Source organism: Eurosta solidaginis, chromosome 1 (assembly GCF_040869045.1).
Source record: "Eurosta solidaginis isolate ZX-2024a chromosome 1, ASM4086904v1, whole genome shotgun sequence".
NCBI lineage: Eukaryota > Metazoa > Arthropoda > Insecta > Diptera > Tephritidae > Eurosta > Eurosta solidaginis.
Genome location: NC_090319.1, coordinates 120,454,520 through 120,478,195, shown reverse-complemented (window position 1 = coordinate 120,478,195; position 23,676 = coordinate 120,454,520). Strand labels below are relative to the sequence as shown.

The following is a 23,676-nucleotide window of genomic DNA, read 5'->3' as shown; positions in this document are numbered from 1 at the left end:
AAAACTTAAAGTTCCTGTACTGTTTTAACTCCAGATTCTGGTTCACCACGTAGAAAATTTCAAGAAATTATAGTCCTGTTTCTCATAACAAAATTTAAAAAATCTTTCCACAGATTTTTTTATTAACTTTTGGTTACCCAGTGTAATGCTTGTTCCTCTCTTAAAACGAGAATATTTTTTGAACAAATTTTAAATTATTTAAATGGGTAATAATAAGCTATTTTCAACAACTTAAAAAAGACCGAGATTCCGTTATCGCCATTTCTAGTGCTTAGGAATCAACAAAACGAAAAGATCAGACGTTTTGTTGTAAACAGATTCTTTTCATACACATCTTTTTAGTTTTTATGACAACAAAAAATCAGAATATACTGGCATTAACAAAATGCTTAACTTGACGAAAATAGTGGATAATCATTTGATGATTTCCAATATCTTGTTATAATAGATCTCTATGGAAAAAAATAATAAAAGTGCTATATTTCCAAAAATTTAAATTTTGAATTACATCTGTTTATGATAACGAAAAAAAATAGTCACTCAAAAAACTAAATACGTTCTATTTTAGGGCAATTTACCCTTATTAGACATTTGCTTTTAAACTTATGTTCATTATCCTTCATTATACTTATAAAAAATATATATCTATATATGTATAAGTGAATTTAATAAATTTTATTATTGATAGTTTGATTATCTATGAAATTTTCGTTTGCTAATCAATATCCTCTTTTATTTTAATGCTTTTCTCCTTGAAGTAATACAGTTGAAAATATTGCTGGCATATTTTGTTATTGTTAAAGCTATTTGCCACTCCAATTTCAGTAAATTTTTTATTTATACTTGCAATGCACATCGATGAGGTACAAATAATGAAAGAACGGTGACCCAGAAGTTAATATGAAAATCAGAGAGTTTATTTTATAGTAATTACATGGGTGAGATAGGATAACAAGTCTGCGTCATTACAGAACATTCGTCGCAAAACTTGGATATACCTGTTTATATATGTATATGTATGTATGTGATGGGATTTTACTTGTGCGTTAATCTAGCAATTTTAATGTTAATCGCACTGACTGTTTTATTTTAATTTTATATTCAAAATAATATTATTCGGTTAAATTAATTTCATAATGAATTCAGTAATTAAGGATACATTAAAGATATAGTATATGTCTGTATTTATACATATTTGACACCTCCTTCAAATTTCTCAATTGCTCGCTAAATAAGTTTTTATGCATCTGAAGATGTGTGTATCATTCGTTATGCCAATTATAAGCACTTAGTTCTTTTTAATAAATTTTGTTGCTATACATTGCAATATTTATGATAAATGGAACGACATGCTGCCTTCATTCGCGGCAACTTTGAGCTTTTCTCGCATCACTTCCTGACTTGAATAATCAGGCAATTTTAAATAATTTACACATGTCATCACTGATGGTAAATATTCGTTTGGATTTTGATTACCATCAAGTGTTTTGCGCACAATTGTTAGCTGTGGTGTTAAAGACTTAAAACCTCCAGTCGGTAGTCGGGGTGAGCCGGTCACAAATTGTAAAAAAAGACGCTGCTCGTCACGATTATATGAAGAGAGGATATCATATAGATATTGTATCGCCTGGGAGTCTTGGGTAAACCCATGGTCAGTACGGCAACAGTCTTGAAGCATTTTAACGTCCCATCGTTGGTAGTTGCAAGCACCAGAACCACAAAAAACATTTTCCAACTCTTCAGGATAAAACATACGCAGACGTTGTGTCGGGAAAACCGAGTCAAATCCTAGTAAGAGTGAATAAGAAATAAATATTAAAATAAGTAATTTTAATAAAGGTGTTATTTTCAAGCATTGTATTTACCTTCTCGTAGCGCCTCAAATTGTTTCTGCACGCCTTCAACAAGGAACCAATACGTCACCAATGAGATGTACTGATGTAGATTGTGAATTGTTACTGGCGTATCACGACCACCACGGCATAGTTCTATATTTGCATAGCCTGGTAAAACGAAATCCAATCCAAGATCAGCAATGGGGCATCCATCCAAATCCAGCGATTCAATCTAACCCCAAATAAATAATAAACAAAAAATTTACATCAGCACTACATAAGCGGTGATTAAAATAATAATTATAGAGATTTGCATCTTTGGACAATTGTTGTTCTTGTTGTTGTAGCCGCAAAAACGGATGTGGGCAGCACTTCGCCAGATATGCCGCGGTACTAGAAGCTTCTGGTACTAGCCCGACAACATTTAGGCTTGTGAGTTTCAGTCGCCTCTTACGACAAACATGTCTTTTGGAGTACATTCCAAGCCCCTTTACCCACTGTAAGTTTGAACTATTTTTTTTTGTCGTAATTTGTTCAAACTATTGGCTTTCCTTATTAATTATCAGTACCAATATAGTTTAAATATGTATATCATATCTCAACGTACCAAGGAATAAGAATTTAAAATTAGTATCAGCTAGAGAAAAAAAATAAAAAAATTATAATTGGTATAGAAAGAAAGAAAAAACAATTTCAAAATCAAATAATTTTTAAAAATTCCGTAGCAACCATTTTTTTATTCCTTCATATTGATAAGCTGAAAAACCTGAGATTGTTAATTTCAGAGAAAAAGACTAATGTTATAATTAAAATCACAACATCTTCAACCGTGTTTGAAGTCGATGCAAAGATTTTTAAAAGATTCGGGCGTCCAGATAGTTAAATACAGTTTTTAAGTCAACCTTACGAAGTTTCTCATATAAAATTTTAGCGTTGTAGCTTTATAAATGACGGAAAAATTCCGTTAAGTATTGAATTATGTCAGAATTATATTTAATTTTGAAAAGTCATTACTATACATTTCCATAAATGATGACCCCACGGAAAAATAGATTTTGATTATATTTAGATAACATTTTTTTTTTTTTCGGTTGAGGCTACTGACAAAGTCGATAGTGGCTACCGAAAAAATTAGATTTTTTCCGTGAAGTTCTCCCCCAAAATGCCTATCTGGATCCGCCCATGCAAATGTTACCGTGTTATTTTTAAAGCAATGAACTATGATTTGTGTTACATATTGAGTGATCATTAAAATAGTAGTGCTGAATAAATAAATTCCCAAAAATTTATTTAACCAAAATGTCAAATGAAACGGAAAGTTACCCTTTTTAATCTACTTCCAGTACCATTGCAGTCACGAAAGACGTAAAATTGTACAAGTTGTCATTTTAAGTGGTAAAACATACCAGCGAATGGAGGGAATCATCAGTTGATCTAGCACCAGGATTTGTGAATGGTTACATAAGCAAAGAAGCGTAAAATGGAATTGTTAAGCGAATAATGTCGCTGAGAAAAGTCCGACGGTTCTGGTAATGCTAGGAGATTTGGCCAGCAAGGTCAACTGTAGTCAATTTTATAAGATTGATACTGATAAGTGGTTTTCAGAAGGTTGTTTATAATAATCTTAAAAGCATATCCTGAATGCCCAAAGTTTATATAAGGGAAAAATAGTAGGCTGTCAAATAGGCTCGATTTCATTTAAAATTTGCCAAGTGGAAGGGAAAAAATAGTTCCAAAACATTTGTAAAGAAGATGAAGTCATTATATTGATACTATTGGCCTAAACTGTCGGGTGAAGATAAGATGTCTCTTGGAGTGTTCGAGAGAAGAGTACCGGCAAATATTGCGAATGGACGAAGACGAAGGAGACCTCCGATGAGCTTGTAGAGGCAGGTGGAAAAAGACTTGACCTGCTTGTTACGAAAGAGCCAAAATCGCTCAGGCGCTTAAGCGGCAATTAATGATGACTACAGTTCGCCCCGTGATTGAAATTCAACCCCTACAAACGGCACTATACCTTTGCTTTCTTTAACTTTCTTTCCCCTTTTTATCTCCTTTTCTTTTATTTCTTTTTCATTCTTTTCTTTGCTATATTTCTTTCTATCTTTTAATTCTCTCTACTTTCCTTTAAACTCCTTTCATTTCCTATCATATCCCTTCCCTTTCTATTCTCTACCGATTCAGACTTATTTTATAATTTTTTAATTTTTTTTTTCGCTACGTCATTGTCATATTTGCGTAAAGCTGACCTCCGCAGAGATTTCAGGCTGAGCTTCTCTTCCAATTTGCGTCGTGCTCCTTTTTAATTTTATCTACAAATTAGCGTGACGTGGCCTACTTGTTTTTATTTCTAAATTTTTTAAGTTGCTTTGCCCGGAGCGTGAACCCAGGCTCTTCGTTGTGGTAGGCGGAGTACGCACCACCACACTTCGGCAGCCGCTCATACAGGCAATCATAATACCTCTTCCGATTCTTGCTGTTGACATCACGGACAAGAGCCATGTCATCTTCTGTTGACACCGTCTATGATTTCTAGCTATACATCAGGAGAGGTACTCGTATAATGAGGGACGTGTAGAGCGTTATATTTCTTTGTCGAGAGAAGACATTACTTTTCAATTGCCTACTCAGCAGCCCAAACTTGGCGCTTGACTTCCAAGCTGGCATCGTTTGTGCTTTCAATGCTGGTTCCCAAATAGTCTCCATTTATAGCCGTCAACAGTGACGGGGCTACCAAGGCGAGAATGAACGGATTTTATCTTGGATGACAGCAAGTACTTTGTCTTGTCCTTTTTTTTACCGCAGGACCCACTTTTTTTTAACCTTTATCTAATCCAGCGAATAATCTTCTACAGAATTAAGTCATTTGGTAGAGCCTTATTAATTGCAGGTAAGTTAAGTTCAGACAGCAGCATGAAAAGAACTTTTTTTGCACTGTCAAAGGCTGGTTTTAAGTCGACAAAAAGATGGTGAGTGCCGATTATCGCATCGTGAGTCTTTTCAAGGAGCATCGTGAAAGTCGATAGTAGATTTATCAGATTGAAGCCGCACTGATAAGGTCCAATCAGTTTATTGACTACGGGCTTTAGTCTTTCGCGATATGAATCAGACCGATTCCGCGATGATTGGCGCGGTTTGCGGGACCGCCTTTCTTGTGGATTGGGCAAAATATACTTAAATTCCAACCTGGAGACATGTGCTCATCCGAGCATAATTTGCTTGGAGGTCATGCATGCTTTTTACCAGCTCTTAGCCTTAACATGATTAGTAAAGAACAAAGAATCAGTATATTTATCCAGAATAGGCAGTTAAACGCCTGTTTAATCATGATGATGAACCTCTAGGACACTATAACATTACATTTCCTTATCGAACAAAAAAACAAAAAAAAAAAACAAAAAAAAAACATTTGAGCAGCCATCTATCGGCACTCTGATGTTTGTGAGTATACTCAGCATGTAGTAGCAATATAGAAATATTATAACTTTTTCTGTATTGCCACTATATTTGTGGTAGCTAATTATTTTTTTTTTTCTTATTTAAACTTATCTTTGAATATGAATAAAATAAAACTCATTTACTTGCATATAGCGTTAAAATTTCTAGGTCATCGCAGTATACTGATTTCTGGTAGTGATTTGAACATTCAACACGCTCGTCAGAAAACCCATGAAATATGACTTTGACTGTTACGGTTTGCAGCTATTGATTTAACGGTGGATGGATATCGGCTGTTAGCGAATGCGTTTGCATAGCTGCCTCTGTATCATTTTCTGGGACAATGTCGCAATTTAAGACTCACTCATTGATTCATAGCATAAAAGCGATTTTTTATTCTGTGACGAGAGCTAAGCTTGAGTCTGTGATTGCTATTATTGGTGACCTTGATTCTGAACAGGAAACAGATGCTGTTATTGTCAGTCAGTCCCGGTGTTGTGTTCGGCTGGTGGTTAAGCTATCTCCAAAGAACCTTCTCGCAGTGTTGCCATCATTTGCGTTGCCGGTTTTTTGCTTTGGCATATCAATCAAAAGACCAACTTCTTTCCTGAATCTATTTTGGATATGTTCTTTCTTATTTTTCATCTTTTCCTTATTTTCTTCGCCCCGCACACACCAGGCCTTCTATTCCATTCGATAAGCGATGTGTAGCATACATTCCATGCATCGTATCCAAGAATGTAAAGGGGAAATTCCGAAAGCAAGCATGTTTTAGTCAACATTTCGCTCTGACAGGGCTCGCATATTGTTCATATCTTTTGGAGAAGTCTCACATATGTAGCACTTTTGCGATGAGGTATATGCGGACAGAGCGTTGCAAACTTTACCATCAATCATGCACAACACAAACGTTGATTTCACCAGTAAGTTTAGGTTATCTGTTTGAATTGTTGTAGGACAAAGACTGGAAATTTGGTCTTTGACATATTGCACCTCCTTTAAAATGACAGCTCGTGTTTCTTTTGTAAAAACAAATTTTATCGGCCGGCAGTATCTCGCAGAAGATGGAGCAGGATTACTCCAAACTATAACCTTTCGTGTCAACCATTGTATACATTTGAAGGAGTACTAGTGAAATGAAAAGCATACTAGTGTCCGATTTGTTGTTTGTAACAGCTAACGTTTATCAATCTTTGCTTTTTAGCCAAACTTCAAAGAGTGCATTTAGTGAAATAGCCATAACTAGTTGATGATATAGGAAAATTTGACAAGTTTGATAGTTGCAGAGTTATCGCTTGAGTGAAAATGGTTTTTGGTCCCTGATCGTAACACGTAATACGGACCCAGACATGAATATAAGTTGACAATTTTGTTATAACATTGGTCTTCGTCGGTGCAGCGGGAAAGAGGCACCAATTTGAAACACGCAAACAACTAACAGCAATATTACTAAATCAAGTTTTTTCTTGTTAATTGTATTTTGTGATTTCCTAAATAAATTAATAAAATTTATTAAATCGGTCGCCGCCGTCATTGACAAAAAGTTTTCAAATTGCCTTGCAGCCCGCTGTCATTTTGTGATTTTCGGTTCGCCAAAGACCCTCCGTATATTGTATTGTGCCGCTATTTGGAAGTCTGCTTTTTTTTCGCTAATTTTTTATTGGAAGATCAACGTACGAACAGTTACGTAACAAAACTACACAAAGGAAGAACTGTATGCCTTGGTTGTCGAATATAATACTATGTTCAAACAGAAAAATAAATTGCAGCAATTTCGATTTAAATTGAGTGGTGTTCATACAACTCAATTTAGCTTACACAATAGTATGCAATTTGATACCTGGTTGGCTCATCTCTACAGTAAAAACATACCTTTGTACAGACTTTCAAAATGTGCGTGTTGGTATTATGCGAATGGAAAGGAATGGAATGAAAACATAAAACTTTTAAATTTTTGTGTGTTGTAATAAAATGTGTTCAATGTTTTGGTTTCATTTTAAGTTTGCCATCTTGTTTTGACAATCCCTACTCCAGTGAAATGAAAAAATAAAATCAGCTGATGAGATGAGCCAACCATATAGTTGAGCCATGCGTATAATTGACGTTTAAGAAATCTACTCAATAAACACACTTTACAAGGTTGCATTTGCAGTTTGAAATAATTTATTACGCAATTTTTATAAAACTGGCAATTTATTATTACAATTTATTATATGATAATGATGTGTGTTTGTACATAGTATTATTTTATAAGTACCCATGCAAATGAAAGGCAGAGTAAGTGGACTATCACCGCACGCAAAGCTATTGTAGAGTATGCAAAGCTCAGCCATAGTAAATAACATTAAATAAATTAAAGAAAATTGTTTTAATATTTCATCGAATAATTACTCCGCGGCTGGGAACAATATACTATAAAAGCGTGCAATTACTGGCATATGCTGATGACATTGATATCATCGGCTTAAACACCTGCGCTGTTAGTTCTGCTTACTCCAAACTGGAAAAAGAAGCGGTAAAGATGGGTTTGATGGTGAATGAGGACAAAACGAAGTACCTGCTGGCATCCAGCAAAGAGTCAGCGCATACGCGCCTTGGCAACCACGCTACTGTTGGCAGCCATAATTTCGAAATAGTAAAATATATATATATATGTAAGGCGCGATAACCTCCGAAGAGATCTAAGGCCGAGCTACTCTTTCAATTTGCGTCGTGCTCCTCTTGATTTTCCCTACAAATTGGCCGGACGAGACCTACATGTTTTTCTGCCGACTCCGAACGGCATCTACAAGGCAGACGAGTTTTCACTGAGAGCTTTTCATGGCAGAAATACACCCGGAGCGCTTGCCAAACACTGCCGAGGGGCGACCCCGCTTAGAAAAATTTTCTTCTAATTGAAAAACCTTATTTCTAAAATTTTGATGTTGCTTGCCCGGGGTGCGAACCCAGGGCATACGGTGTGGTAGGCGGAGCACGCTACCATCACACCACGGTGGCCGCGAAATAGTAAAAGACTTCGTTTATTTGGGAACCAGCATCAACACTATCAACAACATCAGCACTGAAATCCAGCGAAGAATCAATCTTGCCAATAAATGCTACTTTGGACCTAAGGCAATTGAAAAGTAAAGTCCTCTCTCGGCGAACGAAAATCATACTCCACAAGTCACTTATCGTACCTGTCCTGCTATATGGGGCAGAAGCATGGACCAAGACAACAGCAGATGAAGCGGCTTTGGGAGTGTTCGAGAGAAAAGTTCTTCGAAAGATTTATGGAGCTCTACGCGTTGGCGATGGCGAGTACCGAAGAAGATTTAATGGTGACCTGTACGAGCTATACGCAGACATCAACATAGTCCAGCGAATAATAACTCAGCGGCTGCGTTGGCTAGGCCATGTTATGCGAATGAAAGATGATGATCCGGCCAAGAAAGTGTTTGTATCGGAGCCCGCCTATGGAAGCAGAGGTAGATGGCGGCCCCCACTCCGTTGGAAGGACCAGGTGGAAAACGATTTAAACTCCCTTGGTGTGACCAATTGGCGCCGGTTGGCGGAGTGAAGGAGCGACTGGCGCGCCTTGTTGGACGGCCATAACCGTTTAGACGGTTAAGCGCCAATTAAGTAAGTAAGTAATTACTCCGCGGTATATTCTTTAATTATTTCTTCTGCCTTATATTTTGCAACCGTATACATTTTGCCATACAACGATGAACAACAGAAATAGAGCTAATAGAAATACGAGTGCAAGTGAGCATGAGGAAAGCCGTTCCGACTCAGATGCAGATGCCACCGCCGTTAACATTGGATCACATAGTTCTGCAACACAACCGCAAGCAACCGTTAGGAGTGATGCAATAGCATCCTTGGTAGCCAACCTCGCAGCCCTAAATGTCAGTGTATTGAGAGGACGTATGTCGTCGATCTAGTCGTAAGTTACAACAGAATCGAAGAAGCCGATGTGGTTACTAAACAAGCCATTGACATTAACGCCACCACTGGTTTCAAACTACGCTATTTCGTTTCCAACATTAAATATGTCGAACAAAAATTAAATTATGGTATTTCTGCCGGCAACGAAGTAATAAAGATGGAGCGTCACGCAATAATGGAGAAAGTACTAGGTATGTTTTGGAACACTAACGACGGCCTATAATATAATTTCAGATTCCATAAAATCGCCCACGAACCAATATCGTATCAGTTAGCAGAGCAGTGGCCCAAGCGGAGGGAAAACATAAGTCCATGAAGCGTCCTTAAGTGCCGCAATGCTATTCCATAATGTTGCCAGCAGCAGAGAACATACAATTGCATATTTTTGTCGACGCCAGTTCCTGCGTGTATGCTGCTTTTGCATATCCACGCGTACACAAAGTCCTCGAAGTTGATGTTACGTTGGTGTGTGCAAAGTCAAGGTGTGCACCACTGAAGGGTATGGCAATACCGTGGTTGGGGTTGCAAGCCGCAAGTCTTTGGTTGCCGTCTGAAGAAGTTGCTCGAACGCTGCCATGCTTTTCGAGTGCATAGAACATTTTGGAGCGATTACGAAACCGCCATACTCTGGATTCGCTCTACAAATTGAGACTTCAAACAGCTCGTCCCATTTCGTGTTGCCAAAATTTTGAGTTTCATAACTGCAAATCAGTGATGCTGGATTCCCACCGCCTTTAATGTAGCAGATGAAGCAACAGGATTACATACATCGTTCGAGTGTGAGCCGAAATCAAGATGGTTCCTGGGTCCTGAATTTCTATACCAAGATGAGTCATCTTGGCCCCAACAAATCTCATAGTTGTCGTCTCATCATTGTGCCCCGGAAGACTCGGCAAAACGAGTCATGATGCTGTCAAATTTAGGGAAGTAACCTATATTCCTTTTTACTATTTTTTTGTTGTGGAGGGTGTAGCCGTGTGTAGAAGCCCACGAAAGTGAGGAAGGCTTCTGACCGCCATTAACCTGGGAGTGGCCAGAGCGATTCTTTTGCATGCGGTTCAAGCAGCTCACTACTTCCAGTCCCTTGCGTCCAAGTATCCTCTGGATAGCCACTAAACATCCGTTTAGTGGTGAGCTAATGTGAGAAGGCGACAACCAGGCTAGGCCACTCTGACATAATAGGTTTAAAGGCTAGCCGGGGGATCTCCCACCGGCAGCGTCTGTTCACGAGTAGGTGCGGCTGCAAGCGGGCGTCTATCTTGGAGTAAGCAGATCGCTATATAAACGAGCAAGTAATATTTTCACCCCCGCTGAGCGGGTTGTGCGCTGGGCTTGATACGTCCTAGTCAAAGCAAAATCTGACATCACCGCCATCCAAGAAATGCGTTGGACGAAGCAAGGAGGACAGAAGATTAAAAATTGTTAAATCTATTGGAGTGGCCATACAAATAAGCGCAGTTTCGGCGTCGGATTCGTGGTGGGAGAGAGACTTTGTCGCCAAGTATTGGCGTTCACCCCTGTTAGCGAACGTCTCGCCTCTATCAAATAAAAGCAAATTTTGTTAATATATCAATCATCTGCGCCCATGCGCCGACAGAGGAGAAAGACGATGAAGTGAAAGACGCTTTTTATGAACAATTAGAACGCACATACGAGCGCTGCCCCCGCCATGATATAAAAGTCGTGCTTGGCGACTTCTAACGACAGGGTGGGCAAAGGTGTTTTTGGCCCTACAGTCGGACAGTTCAGCCTACACAATGAAACTTCTCCTAATGGACTGAGACTGATTGACTTTGCCGGTGCTCGAAACATGGTCATATCCAGCACGGGGTTCATTCATAAAAAGATACATCAAGCTACATGGCTTGCAATCAGATCGATCACGTTGTGATAGACGGACGGCACTATCCGAGGACCTAACATCGACTCGGACCATTAACTCGTCGCAGCCAAAATACGCACCCGCCTCAGCACGGCTAAAACCAAGGAACAAAAAACACAAGGAAAGCTAGACGTCGAAAGAGAGGTTTACGCCGGTCACTTAATCTGCGGCGGCGGCGTGGCCGGTGATAGGCGTAAACCTCTGAATTGAATGTCTGGACTTCAGAGTATCTCATTGTCCACAACTAATGAATATGGAAACATACTGCTGACGTCAATGGTATGTTTGACGATCTGGAATATCATTAACTTGCGGAAGAGGCGGGAGGCTTTTAAAGTAAAAATTTTAAAAAATAATATTTGGAAAGGTTATGTTTATATGTATTTAAGGAAATCGACGTTTCGGCCATTTCGGAAAGATCCGTGGTTTTTGCCTCAAAATCTCGTGGATCGTTCAAAAATTTCGGGAGTAGCTCCTTGCGAAGAGAGGGAGAAATACTTAAAGTGGTCACACTTTTGTAGCGTAGTTTCACCGAAGGAGATGTTATGGGCTAACTGTAATACCCGTCGTCGCCACGATTTCTTTAAATCATTTGTGGCTACATGCTGGTCATGCACAAAAGCGACTTACGGTTGCTATCAATTATCTACTAATAGACATGACTCTCGTGGCACAGTTTTAACGATTAGCATCAATCCTGGCTTATTGTTGATCTCGCCAAAGGGCGCCTTCAGTTTTTTCGCCTGTTTTTAAGAGCTACAATTGCCGGCGTGCGAACAGTAGCAATCCCGACCACCAGTCGCTACCACGCATCCTGGTCCTTGTACCATATGCCAGCACAGAAGCCATAGGACTGCGACTTCGAACTCATACCTTCGTCGACGTTACTTTCCTAGAAGCTCTACTTTCTGACGGATGTTTTTGTCGCGATATGCTCCCGAGCTGCACCAAAAAACGCCTTGGTTATCATTGCGTAACAATGGGTGAAAATCGTATAATCCTTGGAGCATCTGCATAATTTAAACTTTACAAGGACCGTGGATAAATGTTTTAAAATGCATATGGTACATTGACCTCAATCTTCGTTTCTGACCTTATGATATAAGAGCCCCTATTTTGGAACACCCGGTAATTTGTTCAACTATCTTGAGAAAGCTTTTGCTTCACCACTTTCGAGTGTTCTTGCAAAGGTCATAGCCCAACCTGGTTAAAAAATGTGCCTACGTAATCACATTTGTAACAGGAGCCGTCACCTTTTGGTCATATTTAAACATTGTTGATAGGCTATATCCAATGTGATTCACTTCAAGGGACTAGTTGGGGATAGGGCTGCCAACTTTAGGAAATGTCAAACCGGGAGACTTGAGTGTTTCAGACGCTATTTTATAGTTCAGCAAATAAAGTAATTTTTCAAACCTTTCTCAAACGTGTTGATGATATATGCCACTTAAGTATGAGCTGAGAATCTTTTCATAGGAGAATTTAAACCACTGGAGCCTATTAAAGGATTTTGAATCACTGATTTCGTTTATTATTTCAGCCAATAGGGATATAAAATTCGGTACCTTTTTAGGGTAACTTGCTTTTTTAACAACTTGAGTACAATTTGAAAATATGTTCGACTTGGGACACTTTATTTATATTCATTGTACTTTATTAACTTTATGAAAAAATTATGCGAAGTGGAAATTTAAATTTATTATATAACTTTTCGTTAAGTGTTTTGCTTTAATAACTTGGTGAATTCGGTGATGCGAAATCCGTGTAAAGCTGGCATTGAAAGCGCCTGTTTTCCCAAATAACTTTTGAACGGTTATAAAGTGTTAAATTTCGCAATTGGATTTTTATAACTGGCAGTGATGCGCATCCCTTAATACCCCTTTCGACCATATCGGCCCAATTTTCGAGATGAACAATAAATAGCCTTGACAGTCTTAAAAGAGTACAAAAAGTAGCCCAGCGGGTTAGGGGGTCAGAATATACCCGCGGTAGGTATGCATGTCGTAAGCGGCGACTAAAATACCAGCTTCAACTGGCTGTGTAGCGCAACCCTTCAGGTTGCCAGCGCAATATACAGCTTCTCCAAACCCAATTGTCAACCTCACCTATCCGCGGCGAATCCTGTTTCACTAACAGACGAGGCTCTGGCGACCCAAGCTCCTCATGGAACTTGGGGTGGGGAGGGAGGGATGGCCTGAAGTTTTAATGTGGCCATATAAATCGTTCCCGAGATCGCCGGGCTAGCACCTTAATGGTGCTGTGTTACCGGATCTGTATCCGGCAAAGGACCATCACGTCGATAACACTCCCCAAAGCCTTCGGGGAGCAACTTTGTCGCTACAACAACAACACCAACAACAACAACAGTACAAAATATAGTACCGCGCCGGGCGCCGCCGCCGCCGCGCCGATATTTTTGACATTCGGCGGTGGCGTATATATCTACGTCGAAAGACTGCAATCGCAACAGACTGCCAATGATTTCGCAGCTCGACTATCACACCTGCTCTCTGAGAGCACAACTCAGCCTGAAGGAATACAGGAGCAGTGGAAGCATATCTCCAAAGCACTTCGTACTGCCGCCGAGGAAAAAGAGGTTACCGGCGGCCACGGAAAAACAACTGGTACGATGAAGAATGCCGCGTTGCAACGGAAAGAAAAGACGTTGCCTACAGGGCTACGTTAAAAGCGAGCGCAACAAGAGGAGTGTGTGAACGCTACCGCGAGTTAAAAAGGGAAGCGAGACGCCTTTTCAGGAAGAAAAAAGCAGAGGCAGAAAGGCGTGAGTGCGAGGAGCTTGAGATGCTAGCCACCACGAATAACGCCCCAAAAATTTTACCAAAAAATTCGGTGACAGACGGAAGGTTTTAAGACCGGGGCAAACTCCTGTAAGAACGAAAACGGCTACCTTGTAACTGATGTCCAGAGAGTACTTAGATTATAGAGGGAACACTTCTCTGCTCTCCTATATGGAGACAACGATTTACCGCACAGAGATGACGAACCCGATCCCGCAATCGATGATGGTGGAATAAATGTCCCCCACCTGATTATGACAAAGTCAGAATAGCAATAACCAGATTGAAAACCAAGACCGCGGGAGCTGATGGACTGCCTACGGAGCAAGGCAAAACTTATACGGCTGTGCAAAATGACGTTCAGCAACACCATCAGCTCAATCAGAATTGGGAAGGACCTCTCCGAGCCGTTCGAAACTAAACGAGGTTTTAGACAGGGTGACCCCCTATGGTGCGATTTCTTAAATTTTTGCTGGAGAAAATTATACTAGCTGCAGAACTTAACCGCTCTGGAATAATATTCTATAAAAGCGTGCAATTGCTGGCGTATGCTGACGACATTGATATCCTCGGCTTGAACACCAGTGCCGTTAGTTCTACTTACTCCAAACTTGAAAAAGAAGCGGTAAAGTTTGATGGTGAATGAGGACAAAACGAAGTACCTGCTGTCATCGAGCAAAGAGTCAGCGCATATGCGCCTTGGCAACCACGCTACTGTTGGCAGCCATAATTTCGAAATACTAAAAGACTTCGTTTATTTGGGAACCAGCATCAACACTAGCAACAACATCAGCTCTGAAATACAGCGAAGGATCACTCTTGCCAATAAATACTACTTCCTCTCTCGGCAAACGAAAATCATACTCTACAAGTGACTTATCGTACCCGTCCTGCTTTATGGTGCAGAAGTATGGACCATAACAACAGCAGATGAAGCGGCTCTAGGAGTGTTCGAGAGAAAAGTTCTTCGAAAGATTTATGGACCTCTACGCATTGGCGATGGCGAGTACCGAAGAAGATTTAACGATGAACTGTACGAGCTATACGCAGACATCAACATAGTCCAGCGAATTAAAACACAGCGGCTGCGCTGGCTAGGCCATGTCATGCGAATGAAAGATGACGCTCCGGCCAAGAAAGTGTTTCTATCGGAACCCGCCTGTGGAAGCAGAGGTAGAGGGCGGCCCCACTCCGTTGGAAGGACCTAGTGGAAAACGATTTAAACTCCCTTGGTGTGACCAATTGGCGCCGGTTGGCAGAGTAGGAGCGACTGGTGCGCCTTGTTGGACGTCCATAACCGTTTAAACGGTTAAGCGCCAATTAAGAAAGTAAGTAATTTTTTGTCGTTTTCAAAGATTGTCAGAACGGTCGCCTGAGTTTTTCAATAAATTGCAGAATCGACGCCGCATATTGCCAACCAATCACAGCTAGACGCCCATCAAAACGATTCACTTGCTATAAATGGAATTAGACAAAGGTTCTGGGTGTCTCGTGCGCGCATTACTCAAGTTGATCAAGAGGGAGTTATTCAATATGCTTTAACGTGAGTACCTGTCCATGGAAGACTCAACCCCCCGGCATCAAACACGGATCTAATTGCATGATCAAAGACCCAACTATCAACTACATGTTGCCAACGTCAACACTTCCTAGCCGAATCATTGGTACCAAATTAGCTTGTAATCGGGTGTTTCAATCACAAGTTCTTACCTTGATCTGATATGGAGTGTACCCAAGCTCTTGCCGTTTTAAGAATAATGCCATTCGGTTGCAATGCAACTCCACCTTGAATTCAAATACTATGCTATAATAAGCACAAATATCTCGCTGTAACATATTTTGACTCTTTGGCACAATGCATCAGATACATGATACAATTCCACAATTTTAATACAAGTAGCGGACGAGCTATCAGCTGACGCCTTTATTTTGTGCTTACGAAATTTTTTATACAGGCGAGGGATGAAAATTAAAGTCCGGAGTGATAATGGCACACATTTTGTTGTCGGAACGCAAGAAGAACGTTTATTTGATTTAAATCGTATTAAGGGCGAAATGGCACAACGTAATGTACAATGGGGTTTTAATTGTCCTGCGAATCTGTCTGCAGGCGGTTGCTGTGAGCACCTCGTCCCATGCGTCAGGCGGTTATTATAGCGCGTATTACAAGTACCGCGACTTGGATCCTTTCGGAGCGGTCTTATAGATGCGGAAAATATCATTAATAGGCGTCCATTGACTGAGTTGCCAATTACGCCACATGAAGATGAGCCAATAACCCCCATTCACTTCTTATTAGGATGCCTCAATTTCACTCAAATGCCAAGCCAAGCCGAAGAGAAAATGTGTCTACGAAAGAAATGCCGCATAGCACAAAACTTAAAAGATCGTCTTTGAAAGAGTTGGACAGTGGCGTATTTGCCACAGCTCCTCCGTCGCTCTAAATGGAGAACGGAAGAACCACCACTTCAGCCGGGGCAATTGGTAGTTGTTTGTGATTCTGCACGACCAAGAAGCCAATAGGAACGAGGTAGATGGGCAAGTTAGAACTGCCGCCGTTCATACTAGCTCCGGAGTAGTTCGCGTCCAATAGCAAGCTAGCCGCTTTAGAGTTAGTGAATCCCCAGAAGATTCACCGGGGAGTGGGATGTTATTGCACAACACTGATACGCAATCAGATGGAATCACTGTCACTGACACCTGACGAAGGACAAGGATTTCGGCATTGTTGTATTTGTAATCGAATTTGAAAAAAAAGTTTGACGACGTACCGCCTTTGAAATTTTTCGATTTATTACATTTCTCTCATATTTCGCTACCAGTCTTCGGAGTATTTAAAACTGCTACCTGAGTAAACGACTACGCCGGAGTTAGAGTTAAATTTTCGGAATATATTTCTTCTTCCTTTTTGGAAAGCGGGCGAACAACTAACTTCAAGTTGATTTGGTGGCTTAGCAAACCTTTCGATTTTTTTCTACCAGCATTAACAGCAAAAACAATGTCGGCTTAGAAATCAAATGAAGATTAACTCTTGCCAACAAAAGCTTCTTTAGACAATTGAAGAGTAAAGTTCTCTCTCGACGAACAAAAATCTCGCTCAACAAGTCGCTCATCAATCTGTCCTGATGTATGGCTCGGAATCATGAACGGTACGATAGTGCAGCGAATAAAAACAGAAAGCTTCGCTAGCTAGGTCAGGTTATGCGAATTGACGAATAGCTCCAGCTAAGAAAGAAACAGAGGAAGGGGAGGCAGCTGGAGGAAGATTTGACCTCGCTTGGTGCTCCCAACTGGCGACTGTTATCGCGAAACAGGAATAGCTGACATCATTTGTTACGAAACAGCCAAAATCGCTAAGGCGGTTAGGCTCCAATTAATGATGATAATGATTAAATTTTTTACATGATTTGTAGGGCTGGATTAAATTTTTCCTTTGAAAAAATCAAGCAGTTTTGTGTTACTAAAGATCCTTTAATTTTTAAAAAATAAACACCACCCTCTATCACTACTGACTCAACTGTATGTTGAATTTTGGCAGTACTTACGGATCGTGTCCGGACACATTTTTTGCTTTCATTTTACTCCTTCTATTCGCATTCCTTACGAAAAGAGTAAAAAAACTGTAAGTAAAATGAGAACGAACATGTCTTAAGACACGAACAATGAATTCACGTCAAAATAGTTTAATCTATTCGTCACTTGTAAACAATCAGCTTTTCATACGTGTGCAATGAAAACTTCATCCAAAAGATATTAGATAGTAATATTATTTAGTTTTCAACTCGACCAAAATAAACCTTTGAGATAAAAAATGTAGTAGGAGGTTAGAGCGGATTAAAATACTCCGATTGGAATAAAGTCTAAAGACTGCGTTAGCAATGAAACATGTTGTCAAAAGCGTGATGCCATGTGATTACTATATAAGCTGGTATAAAATATATATATGAAAGCCTCATTATTTATAAAATTTTATGCAAATGGGTATTGCTGCTCGAACCGCATGAGCGCTGACACTCGCTATCATCTTGCATAAAAAACAACCCCGTCGCCTTGGTGAATTTCTACTGCCGGACTTACATAGAGCGGTGCGCTTTGATAGACGAGTTCAATATATGGCCGCACCTTTATCGTGCCATACAAAGTTTGTGGAGTGTGGACATTGTTCAATTTTACTATCAATTGCATGAGAAAATTTGATTTAAAACAATTGAGGCAACCATTTGCATTAGTCGTTTTTTAGAAAGTTCTTTGCATGAATGAAATTTCAATTAAAGGGGAATAGAAAAATAATATTTGAAATTTGCTTACAAGGAAAATGTGTCAGGTTTTCGGTAATTATGACAGACATATGAACATACCTCAACACCAAACCAGTTCGGAAAGCTCTCATTTGGGATTTAAAAGTGCCCAGCGGTTTGCGTCAATATTTATAAGGTCACCAACTTCCCGTACCGGAAAGCAGAAATTGTGCGAAAACTTACCCGTTTACTGGGTTACATGCGTGCACGTACCAGTAAAAGTTTGTTCGATAATGCAACGGGCGGCTACACACATGTCCCCATCAGGAATTAAATCCGAAAATCAAACACGCCTATTTGAATGGAGACCTGCACACGAGACGCCGGCTGCATGCAAGCTTCAAAGCATAAAATATTCATGTAGCCAAGCGTACGTACGCTTGAAAAAAGAAACAACAAGAAGTTTGTTTGCATTTTTGTATATGGAAATTGAAAAAACTTGTTTCTAAAATGTTGATGCTGCTTTTCCCGGGGCGTGAACCCAGGATCTTCGGTGTGGATGACGGAGGACGCTACCATCACACTACGGCGGTCACCAATGCGCACAACTTTTCCAAATTAATTTCTTCTTGTTTATATGACGAATATGGCCAAAATAAATTTATAAATTTTAGTATTTCGTAAAGAGCTTTGTAAGCCTACGTATGTAATAGAGGTTTACGCCGATCACTTTATCGGCGGCGGCGGCGGCGTAGACTATTATATACCGGCAGCGCGGCGTAGGCGGCGCGCCGGCGTACGCCGGTGTTCTTACTTTAAAAGCTTAATTTTTCTATTTAAAAAAATAATATTAAGGAAAGTTTTTGTTTATATGTATTTAAGGAAATCAACGTGTTGGCCATTTCGGAAAGATCCGGGGTTTTTGCATCAAAATCTCGCAGGCCGTTCAAAAAATTTCAGGAGTAGCTCCTTGCGAAGGGATTGTCCCTCGTTCGCATGCTCCAGAGAGGCTTCGAACCTAACCCCGGTCTTTGGAATTGGGTACTGCTGCGTCTGCTGAAAAGAAATAGAGATACATAAAATAGTCACACTTTTGCCTGTATATCTCGTGCAAAGCGTAGTTTCACCTAGGGTTAAGTCCTAATAATCGTCGCGAACACAATTTCTTTAAATCGTTTGTCGCTCCTTGGCGGTCACGCATAAAGGCGACTTAGGGTTGCTATGAATGGTCTATTAATACTAATGACTATCGTGGCACAGGGCGCCTCCAGTTTTTTCGGCTGTTTTTAAGAGCTAAAATTTCCGATGTGCGAACAGTAGGAATCCCTACCACCAGTAGCTACCACGCCTCCTGAGCCTCACACCATATGCCAGTACAGAAGCTATACGACTGCGACTTCGAACTCATACCTTCGTCGACGTCACTTTCCTAAAAGCTCTAGGTGTAGCTCCGAAGACTTTCCAACGGATGCTTTTGTTGCGCTATGCTACACTTTGAAACGTTAGGGAGTGACTATTCGGCCAAAGATGCCGCCCTCGAAATCATAAGCAGTCTAAGTCGATGTCATTGCGTCACGGGTGAAAATCCGTATAATCCTCGGCGCATCTACATAATTAAAATTTTACAAGGACCCTGGATAAAATTTTTAAAATGTAGACCAAAGATTTCAGACGTTTGTGTTCACAACATTGATTTCAATAGTCTTCGTTAAATCAAATTTAGAATCAAAGTCGACGGATTTTAAGTTGAAAGTTGTTAACTACTGTTTTCCGACCTTGCGATATAGGAGCTCATTATGGATGACCGCGTAGCTTCAGTTTTCAGACAAGTTCGACTGTCCACTACGTTAGGGTAGTATCACACGCGGTCATTAGTTCCATTGTTTTGGGAAAGCTTTTGCTTCACCACTTTGAGTGTTCTTGCGAAGGAAAAAGCCTCACCTGGTAGATATATGTGCCTACGTATTCACAATTGTAAAAGGAGCCGTAACGTGTAGGTGATATTTAAACTTGGTTGATAGGCTATAATCAATGTGATTCACTCCAAGGGACTAGTTTTGGATAGGACCGCCAACTTTAGGAAATGTCAAACCGGGAGACTTGGGTGTTGAAGGATGAAGTGTGAAAATCAAAATTTACATTAACACAACAAATGTTTGAATGTAAGCCGAAGTGATTTTTCAAATCCTTCTCATATGTACATATATCCTCAACTTAATAATGAGGTAAGAATCATTTCAAAGGAGTGTTTATGCCCCTAGAACCTACTAAAGGATTTTGCATCACTGATTTCGCTTATTCTTGAAGACAGTTTAAAAACATGTTCGCCTTGGGTCATTTTATTGGAATTAATTGTTCATTATTCATGTTTTCAAAAATGCAAAGTGAGCATATAAATTTATTATATAAATTTCTTTTAGTATTTTGTTTTAATAACATGCTGAATTGGGTGATGGAAAGTCCGTGTTAAGCTGACATCGAAAGCGCCTGTTATTTTAAATAACTTTTGAATAGTTATAAAGAGTTAAATTTCGCAATTAGTTTCTTACAACTGGTAGTGATGCGCATCCGTTGATACCACTTTCGACCATATCCGACCAATTTTCGACATGAACAATAAATGGCCTAAACAGTCTTAAACGAGTAGAAAATATAGTAACGCGCCGGACGCCGCGCCGCCACGCCGATATTTTTGACATTCAGCGGCGGCGTTCGAAAAACGACCAAAATCGGCGGTGGCGGCGGCGTTTATCGGCGGCGTATATCTCTAATATGTAAGAGGCATCGTTTTTAAACATTTATATTCCATAATGCCGATTGGCCTAAATATTATTATATTGTGGCGAAAGTTGACATCACTATGCTGTTAATAAATAATCGCAACAACAAAACAGAGCAAGCAGCCAAACTTATGCACATGCACACACATAACTAGCAGCTCGAAGCAGTAGTCATCAGCCGTAGTTGTTACTCACACATACACACGCATATAGCAATTACCAAGCAGGAGATACAACAGGTCTAGAAGGCGAAACGTCTAGACCTTAGTAGAAATATGCGGACGAGGCAGAGAGTATAAAAGCAGCGCAAGCTGAGGAATGACTACTTAGTTTTGATTTAAACACGCTTTTGTGAAGTACGTGATATTGAATTATAATTGTAGGCTAAATAAAGACCATATAACAACATTGAATATTGGAGTTATTTATTCGACAGTTCAGCGATACGAACGTAAGCAGAAGGTGCAAAATAACCAGGATCCACAGAATTCGTTATAATTGGTGTCAGAAGAGGAATTGTTGAATAAATTCCGAAGATTTTTGATACAACAAGGACATGGCGAAGTTAAGTGAATTAAAGATCCAGCAGCTCAAAAAGGAGTTGGAAGCTCGCGGATTGAATACAACTGGCAACAAATTCGAGTTACAATCACGACTACGGGAAGCTATGGAATCTGAACACACTTTTCATCCTGATGTGGAAGAGTCGACAACAAAACTGGAAGAGAAAACTGAAACATCGCAGACAGGTACGAGCACAGACTTGAACATGATATTCGCTGCAATATCTGCACAAACATCGACAATTTCATCTCAAATGTGGTCGCTGGCTTTCCATAATCCGATAGTCGACACTCGTTAGCTCGATACTTTAATTCGATATCGAACGCTCGACGACACAGTTTTGGTTTACGTATTTCAATTTGAGTACATTTTTCTCGTGTATCAAAAAGTGTTTCGAAGGTATATTGGAATCATCAAAATAATTTCAATAGGGAAAAGCGTTTGTTTGCTGACTCCTTAGCTTAAAATTATTCCTCAAATAATCGCAAAAGCATTAAAAACTCTAGCTTACGAAAGGCAATTCGACACCTAAGGTGGTATCGAACAGATTGTATCGAACGTTCGATACGACGCGACGAGATTTTGTGTTACGGAACGCAAAAACGATTATTTGATACTCGTTTTTGTTCGATATCGAATTACGGAAAGCCACCCCTGGAATCACAAGAGGCACGTTTAACACCGACGATGGAATCCCAAGAGACACGTTTAACATCCAATATCCCAATAGGATGAACAGAAAGCACACATGGCGTCACAAATTGCAGAACAATTAAAAGAACAAGAGACACGCATAACATTACAGCTCGAAGCACAAGAAGAGCGTATCTCAACAAAGCTGGAGGCACAGAAACAAAATTATCATCGCAAGCTGCAGGCTTTTAGTCAGCGACAAGCCAGAGGGCTGGCGAAACATTGCAAGAGTTCGCGGCGGACATTGAAAGGATGGCTCACCTTGCAAATGCGGACGCACCTGTGCAATACACAGAGAGAGTTAAAATTCAATCTTTCACAAATGGAATTCGGGATGTCGACGCGAAGCGAGCGAAATACGCAAACCCAAAACCTACATTCGCAGAAACGGTATCACATGCTCTGATTCAGGAAACAGCGTCGCTTCTGTGTACGCCAGCTCTCAATGCGCGCCGTGGAGGAGGAAACGATCGTGCACGTTTCTGCTTTCCGGTACGGGAAGTTGGTGCTTTTGTAAATATTGACGCAAAGCTGCCCCTGGAGCACTTTTCAGTCTGTATGAGAGTATTAAAAACTGGTGTGGTGGTGAAGTGTGTTCATATGTCTGTCATAATTAACAAAAATCTGACAAATTTTCCTTGAAAATTAATTTCAAATATTATTTTTTTATTTTCCTTTAACTGAAATTTCATTCATGAACATGATGCAATTACAAGGTGACGGACGTAGGCAGCTTCTCTTTCTAATCCGCCATCTTGAACTCCCACTCTGAAACTCAGTTTGCCTCTTTACACAACTACTTTTTTATTCAGAGGAAAAAGTTTAGTAAAAACCATACAAAGCAGTTTTCCTCCAAAAGTATGCAAAGGCATCACTTTTTTTCCAATTCTATTTTGTGCTGACTTTTCTATCATTCAAATTCGTGATAAAATTATTTTGTTTACTAAACAAAATTTTAGAAATTTGGATATTTTCGTTAAAACATGAAGGTAAAATGTTTAAAATAATTTTGATAGTTTACTTTGTAAACATTTTTTTACAAGTTGGTCTTCTCATTTCCTTTTCCAGGTAATCTGCCTTTTGCTGTCGCGAGTTGGATGCCAATTTGAGTTGCGCACATCCAAATATCCAAACATGTCTTCCACCTATAGCAATCTTTTTATTTTTTCGACCGAAAGGCAGGACAGGAGTATAAAACATGTCTCGGTCGCAGGCAAAGTCGATTGGCCTCAATTCATTGCAAGAGGTATTGTTGTTGGGGCTGAACCTTCCAGATTTGCGGCCAAATATACGTTTTTCCCTGGCGTTGAAGTTGGCAGACACGACTTTTTTTAACATGTGCGTTACACGCGCTCCTCTTTCTACTACCACGAATCCGAAACCAAACCTGAGTTCGTTTGCTTGACCACTTTCATTGGCCATATTTACTTTATCGGTACGTTGCATCTCCTGGAACTTGTTATGTTTTCAATGGAGTGTGGCTTTACGTGGCAGATGCTCATTATAGCGCCTAACGCA

General features: G+C 40.0%; 1 protein-coding gene across 5 annotated transcripts in view; it reads right to left on the bottom strand.

Moving 5' to 3' along the window:
- Nucleotides 1–895: 895 nt before the first annotated feature.
- The window catches only part of ctrip (E3 ubiquitin-protein ligase ctrip), a 244,851-nt gene continuing 222,070 nt past the window's right edge, over nucleotides 896–23,676 (bottom strand). For all 5 annotated transcript variants that reach the window (XM_067759758.1, XM_067759756.1, XM_067759757.1 and 2 more), the window contains 2 exons: nucleotides 1,866–2,067; nucleotides 896–1,788 (listed from right to left, as the gene is read on the bottom strand). In XM_067759758.1, the coding sequence (XP_067615859.1) occupies nucleotides 1,331–1,788; nucleotides 1,866–2,067 (660 nt within the window). In that variant the 3' untranslated portion in view covers nucleotides 896–1,330. The remainder of the gene's footprint in view (nucleotides 1,789–1,865; nucleotides 2,068–23,676) is intronic.